Raw genomic sequence first — 7,587 nt, forward strand, 5'->3', positions numbered from 1 at the left:
ATGAAATAACACCCCTATAGTCAACTTTACACTACTATTACCCAACGTAGTAGACATGATATCAGAAAATAGCAGATGATCATGCAGCATTTGATGCAGAAATTGATTTTTTTTCAAACCTCTTAAGCTAACATCATTTTTTTAGTTATTACAAACAAATTCAAATTCCATTTAATTAAAAAAATTGTGTATTTAGAGCATCGAAAACCTGTTCAAAACCGTCTAAATGCACTTTAAAAAAATAATTAGAGCTCTCTAGACATGAAATAACACCCCTATAGTCAACTTTACACTACTATTACCCAATGTAGTAGACATGATATCAGAAAATAGCAGATGATCATGCAGCATCTTGAGAGAAATTGATTTTTTTTCACACCTCTTAAGCTAACGTCATTTTTTTTAGTTACTACAAATAAATTCAAATTCCATTAAAATTCAAAAATGTGTGTATTTAGAGCATCGAAAACCTGTTCAAAACCGTGTAAATACACTTTTAACAAATAATTAGAGCTCTCTAGACATGAAATAACACCCCTATAGTCAACTTTACACTACTATTACCCAATGTAGTAGACATAATATCAGAAAATAAGGCACCTGTGTTGCTATAAATGTGTTTCGGTGCCAGGGGAGCAGAAACAGGAAGTGACGCCAGGGGTTCAGAGTTGATTTTTAGCCTGGCGTGGGTCACGGCCACAACACTAGACTGTGTTTTTATACTGTACCAATCATTACAGTAACATTACTGACACCTAGTGACCAGTGTAGATATTACAGTGTATTTGTATCTTCTGCCTTTTATTCGTTAATTCTTTTCATATTTTGTTGTGATTCTAAACAAATTGAGCAGGCAAAAATAACCTCATAGCCCCTATATGAGACACAAATGTACATGTCTTTATTATATAGGTACCACTAGCCATGTCTGACTTATAAAATAAAAGATTAGACTTCTGCATATACATAAATTGCGTTCCATATTGTTATATTATAACCCTATATCAGACAGAAGAACTGCACACGTGACTCATTAGCATGTAAACAAAGAAATCCCTTTATGCCGAATTAGTCAATTCTCAGAGCAGAGGCGTTCTGATTTTTATTTTGAAAAGTCATCACCGGAAGTCCAAAGACCCTTACAGTCGCTTCCAGCCGATAGAAGCCTTGCAAGGGAGGAGCCTGACGGCAGTTTTACTAAACTGTCATGTTTGTGGAATTAACAGTACATTTTGCAGCATGAATAGCAGTTCCGATACATATTTTTTTCAGTCTTTCGATATTATCGACGTAACGCTGGTAGTCGGCGGCTGGGAACTTTGGATATAAAAAAATATATCGAAGGACATTGGCGGAAGAGGAAGGCGGAACAAGTAAGTTTGGTTAAAAAGTAGCTATTTCGCCATAGCTCGAGCCCACGTTTGATGTGCCGACTGTTATCAGTCGACGATGTGTACAATAAATTAGTTGAAAAGTAATACATTTGTTGTAAATATTTCGAATTTGGATACGTTTTCTTCAATCAACAAGTCCCAAAACCGGGAGGGGGGGTTAGCAAGCACCGACGCATAAAGTTGGTAGTCGTCACTGTTTTTAATCTCCTGCTTTCATGTCGGAAAGAAACATGGCCAATGTCGCATTTGAATTCAAATGCAATACATTCATTTAATGTGAGGTTTGGTTTACGTTTTAAAACGTCGAGATGTGGGCTCGGCTTGGTTTTATTGTCATTCCGAGCATTCTTTAGTTTCACGGCAGGATTAAGTGCTTGAAATAGGAAATGAGTCATGGCGTTGAACGTCATAAAAGCTAGCTTTCACTGTTTACTATTAAAGTTTGTTTTTTTTTACATTAGTAGAATGACTGATTGTATATATTTTTTAGTGCCTAAAACAAACTTGCTAGATTAGGCACAAGTCTGTGACAAAAGTAGGACACAAATGCTGATGTTGTGTAATTTAATTGCCCTGCGGCCTACTCTGCAGCATTACGGTAATAATAAGATGGATATTATATAGGCCGGAATGATCCTGTATGTATGTATTATGCACGGCAACCCATTCTCATCACCCCCCCCCCCCCCCCCCCATTCAGATACTCAACAGGCTGCAGTAACCGCACTGGGTTCGGCTACTGTAAACATTTTACCCCCCCACATTCTCCGCTCGCAACCATGTCCATGGCACTGAAACAAGTCTTCAACAAAGACAGGACATTCCGGCCCAAGCGCAAGTTTGAGCCCGGCACGCAGCGCTTTGACCTGCACAAGAAAGCCCAGGCCTCCTTGAACGCAGGTTTGGACCTGAAGCAGGCCGTGCAGCTCCCTCACGGGGAGGACCTGAACGACTGGGTGGCTGTCCACGTGGTGGACTTCTTCAACCGCATCAACCTCATCTACGGCACCATCAGTGACTCCTGCACCGACAAGACCTGCCCCGTGATGTCCGGCGGGCCCAAGTACGAGTATCGCTGGCAGGATGAGCACAAGTACAAGAGGCCGACGGCGCTGTCGGCGCCCAAATACATGAGCCTGCTCATGGACTGGATTGAGGTACAGATCAACAACGAGAACATCTTTCCCACCAATGTCGGTAAGTGCGGAGGCCAGCTGCAGATGGTCTAAACACGCAGAATTGGGTCACGTAGATTGTTTCCGTCATAAGCCTTGTTTTGATGTGCAACTTAAACACATTGCTGTCAGGCTGGAATTCATGTTGTCACCAAAATAAAAGCGCAGTGGAACGTCTAAAAGTTAGGAGTCGGTACAGTATGGAAATCAGGAAACGCGTGACAATAAAATATTCAGTTTGCTCAACTGTCATGCATGATATCATGCAAAACATGGCGTCTTGGGCTTGTTATGGCTTCTTTGCAGCGTGTTAAAGATGAGTAAGCTTTGTTGACTTTTTATTGCTTTGGTGACTTACTGTAACTGTGGTTAACTACCCCCTATGGCGCAATAGTTATTAGTTGTCAGCTAATGATAGCATTCATTCATTTTCCACCGCGGGGGGTGCTGGAGCCTATCCCAGCTGTCTTCGGGCAAGAGGCGGGGTACACGCTGGACTGGTGGCCAGCCAAACACAGGGCACATATAGACAAACAACCATTCACACTCACATTCATACCTATGGACAATTTGGAGTGGCCAATTAACCTAGCATGTTTTTGGAATGTGGGAGGAAACCGGAGTACCTGGAGAAAACCCACGCATGCACGGGGAGAGCATGCAAACTCCACACAGAGATGGCAGAAGGTGGAATTGAACCCTGGTCTCCTAGCTGTGAGGTCTTCGCGCTAGCCACTCGACCGCCGTGCCACCCCTAATGATAACTAATGATAGCAATTTGACAAAAGTTTAGCTCCTAACATTAGTTGTCATTGAATATAGAGGCGGCACGGCGGACGAGCGGTTAGCGCGCAGGCCTCACAGCTAGGAGACCCGAGTTCAATTCAATTCCACCCTCGGCCATCTCCGTGTGGAGTTTGCAAGTTTGCATTCTCCGGGTACTCTGACTTCCTCCCATATTCCGCCAAAAACATGCTAGGTTAATTGGCGACTCCAAATTGTCCATAGGTATGAATGTGAGTGTGAATGGTTGTTTGTCTATATGTGCCCTGTGATTGGCTGGCCACCAGTCCAACCCCGCCTCTCGCCTGAAGACAGCTAGGATAGGCTCCAGCAACGCTCGTGAGGATAAGCGGTAGAAAATGAATGAATGAATGTGAATAACATGAGCTGCACGGGGTACGAGTGGTTAGCGCACAGGCCACACAGCTAGGAGATCTAAGTTCGATTCCACCCTCGGCCATCTCTGTGGAGTTTGCATATTCTCCCTGTGCAAACAATACGCCGCTGCTATAGATAGATTAATAAAGATACAGTATTTGATAGCCCAATGAAGGGATATTGGATAATATGTGTGTGTGTGGTAATGAGTGGGCACGAAACCTTATTCTAAGTACAAATATTGCCGTTTAAGATGAGATAAGATATGCCTTTATTAGTCCCTCAGTGGGGAAATTTGCATTGCGCAGCAGCAAGAGAACAGAGACAGTTAAGCAGTACACAATATAAACAAATAAACAATATAAACAACCCAAGTATTAACATTCATTCATTCATTCATTTTCTACCGCTTTTCCTCACGAGAGTCGCGGGGGTACTGGAGCCTATCCCAGCTGTCTTCGGGCGAGAGGCGGGGTACACCCTGGACCGGTCGCCAAGCCAATCACAGGGCACATATAGACAAACAACCATTCACACTCACATTCATACCTATGGACAATTTGGAGTCGCCAATTAACCTAGCATGTTTTTGGAATGTGGGAGGAAACCGGAGTACCCGGAGAAAACCCACGCATGCACGGGGAGAACATGCAAACTCCACACAGAGATGGCCAAGGGTGGTATTGAACCCTGGTCTCCTAGCTGTGAGGTCTGCGCGCTAACCACTCAACCACCGTGCCGCCCCAAGTATTAACAAATTAACAATTTTACCCAGTTATGTACAAATACAGTTTGCAAGATAATATGAAATATGAGATGAAATATATGACCAGTATATACACTATGAGATCTTGCTAGTGAGATAATATGAGGCATTATAAAAATATTGCACTTGATCAAATGAGTTTATTACTAACAATGGAAAATGTCTAAATAATATATTGGCAAAGCACAGAGGATAACATGAGATACAGATACAGTTCTGCGAGTCAGGGATTTTTTTTTTGGGGGGGGGGGGTCTGGAAGGTCACATTCATTGAATTGCTGCCTCTCTCCTCTGTTGCCATGGCATTCCTCTTTCTGTATTACTGCAAGTGTGTTTTGTTGTGTCCGTGCAGTTGAATCCACAGAAACATCTCAGTAAAGGATTTATTAAGTAGGTCACACAATGTACAGCGGGTGGTGATTAGGCGGGGGGGAAAAAAAAACTCTGACACTCTTGCCCCCTGGAAAAGATTCCAGAAATATTATTGGATGGGTCAGAGAAACAGGGCGGCCTAAATGAATCACACAGCTTCTTTGGACCACATGTTTCCACAGTTGCGTGTGGCCTGATGCAGGCTGGGTCTTTTTTTTTTTTTTTTTTTTTTTTAGCATGCAAGGACAAACAATGCGGTCATGAAAAAAAATAACATGAAATATGCCGACATGAGTCAACATGGATTGACCCCGGTCTCATCCCATCTCCCATCTGTCTGAATCCCAGGTACTCCTTTCCCTAAGACCTTCATGCAGGTGGCTAAGAAGATTTTGTCGCGCCTGTTCCGGGTGTTTGTCCACGTCTACATCCACCACTTTGACCGTGTGAGCCAGATGGGGGCCGAGGCTCACGTCAATACCTGCTACAAGCATTTCTATTACTTTGTCACCGAGTTCAACCTCACGGACCACAAAGAGCTGGAGCCCCTGGTACGTTTAAAGGACACGACAGGATATCTCATTATCTCATTATAGTGTTTCTCGGGCATACGTTTGGACACATAGATTTGACGTCCTCACTCATCAATCAAAAAATACATCACAATGGGACTGTAGCTAGTTGTTCCCATGGCATCTTAACACATCTTGTACGCACTTGGTCTGTCAGAATAAGAACACGTAGCAGGAGGGATTAATGTTACCAACTTGGCAACTTTGCAGATTTATTTAGCAAGTGTCTTATTGGACTCTTAACATGGAAAAAAAAAAAAAAGTGTATCGCTCGATACGAGTAGCGGGTCCTGCTGTGTCCTCAGCTCTGATATTAAAAACTAAAAAAAGAAGCAGCAAAAGAAACAGGGCTCCAGACTTGACTAAATGGTCTAATTTTGCGATTAATATGATACACTGTGAATTAATTTTTCATTTTATCACGCATGTGTGACCATACGCATGTGAAACAAAAACACAATGGAAAAATCGTGGTCAATATTATGGATCATAAGTCGAGTTTTGCAGCATTTATGAACCCATATGCAGTGCGAAGTGCCTTTTTTTGAATATTAGTAGCCACAACTGTGTTTCAAATGTACTTCTTCCCTGAGATCATATTTCTCCTCTCTTGTAGAGAAGTATTGGATGACATTTTTAGCTAATTGGTTATTTTTTTAGCCTTATGCATTATTTTAGCTGTTTGAAAATGAACTATATCAGCAGGTTGAAGTATTTGTGATTTTAGAAATAAGGAGTTAGTATGTTCTCTGTAGGCGGCATTATGAATTATCCTTACTGGCCTTTTTTGCAGTACATTTAGCGAGTGTCAAAAGTGCATCATTGTTAGGTATGGGTGTTTACATACGTCGGTGATTAGCTTCTGCTACTGTTGTCATTATTTTCACTGACCTATTTTTTACTTAGTTTTAATTTCTAGATAATATAGATAAAATAAGGAGTTAGTATGTTCTCTGTAGGCGGCATTATGAATTGTCCTTACTGGCCTTTTTTGCAGTACATTTAGCGAGTGAAGCTTGCTTTTATAGTTATTAGCCCATATTTCCACACAATAAGTAAGATATGGTTAGGGTTATTTTTAACCTTATGCATTATTTTAGCTGTTTGAAGATGAACTATATCAGCAAGTTGAAGTATTTGTGATTTTAGAAATAAGGAGTTAGTATGTTCTTTGTAGGCGGCATTATGAATTATCCTTACTGACCTTTTTTGCAGTACATTTAGCTTAGTGAAGATTGCTTTTATAGTTATTAGCCCATATTTCCACACAATAAGTAAGATATGGTAGAACCAGAGAGCAAATATGTGTGGATTGTGAATGATGGGCAAAATAAAAAAAAAATGCAGTTCCCCTTTAAGCCTTGTATGATTATGCTTGGTTTGCATCTATTAATTTTTTGCCCGCATTTTCAGATGTATGGAACTCACCAGATGTTTGTGTGTTTTTGTGCGTGCAACAGAAAGAGATGACCTCTCGGATGTGCCACTGAGGGACCGGAGTTGATGTACGGACACGCTTGCAGGACTATCCCATCCGTCCGGCTCAAAACTGCAAGCTGAGATCTTAAAATGACAAATACATTCACAAAGAGTCTATTTTTATATTTAAGTACTGTAATCTATTTTAGCTACAGACTGTAGGTTTTACCATCTCAGAAGATTTGTTTCTTTTATGGAAAACATTCTATATAGACAAATGGATTAAGAGGTGGTCTCCATGTTGGTGTTTTTCTTCTTGTTTTGATTTCAACCTGAATTCATTCCAGCATGCATTTGCTTTGTTTTTTGTCGAAATGATCACTTTGTTGTTGTATTAAAATTCCCAAACTATTATAATCTATGTGAAGATGTCATGTTTGGCTAAAAGCATTCTAGATATATTTTTATGATACATCAATGTTGCTTTCAACATTTTAATGGAATTCTGGAACAGTACAGTACCTCTGTATTGGCAGACCAGGGTGGTGGTCCCCCTTGTCAAGAAGGGAGCTCACTACCCAGACGGGACTGTTAGTCGAGCCTCAGCTACAGGATTTGAACAGTCGAAATGAAACACGGGACCGGCTCTACACCCTCGCAGTGAGTTTGCCCAACCGGTCCAGATGTGTTTTGTGGACTTGGAAAAGGCATTCGACTTTGTCCCTTGT

At 41.4% G+C, this 7,587-nt stretch overlaps 1 protein-coding gene across 1 annotated transcript; it reads left to right on the top strand.

The window, feature by feature from the left end:
• The first annotated feature begins 1,144 nt into the window (after nt 1-1,144).
• mob3a (MOB kinase activator 3A) lies at nt 1,145-7,280 on the top strand. The gene is made up of 4 exons (XM_058072366.1): nt 1,145-1,373; nt 2,095-2,591; nt 5,217-5,419; nt 6,901-7,280. The coding sequence occupies exons 2-4, from the start codon at nt 2,174-2,176 to the stop codon at nt 6,928-6,930; spliced, it is 651 nt and encodes a 216-aa protein (XP_057928349.1). The 5' UTR covers nt 1,145-1,373; nt 2,095-2,173; the 3' UTR covers nt 6,931-7,280.
• The last annotated feature ends 307 nt before the right edge of the window (nt 7,281-7,587 follow it).

This window comes from Doryrhamphus excisus, chromosome 5, assembly GCF_030265055.1.
Source record: "Doryrhamphus excisus isolate RoL2022-K1 chromosome 5, RoL_Dexc_1.0, whole genome shotgun sequence".
In the NCBI taxonomy this organism is placed as follows: domain Eukaryota; kingdom Metazoa; phylum Chordata; class Actinopteri; order Syngnathiformes; family Syngnathidae; genus Doryrhamphus; species Doryrhamphus excisus.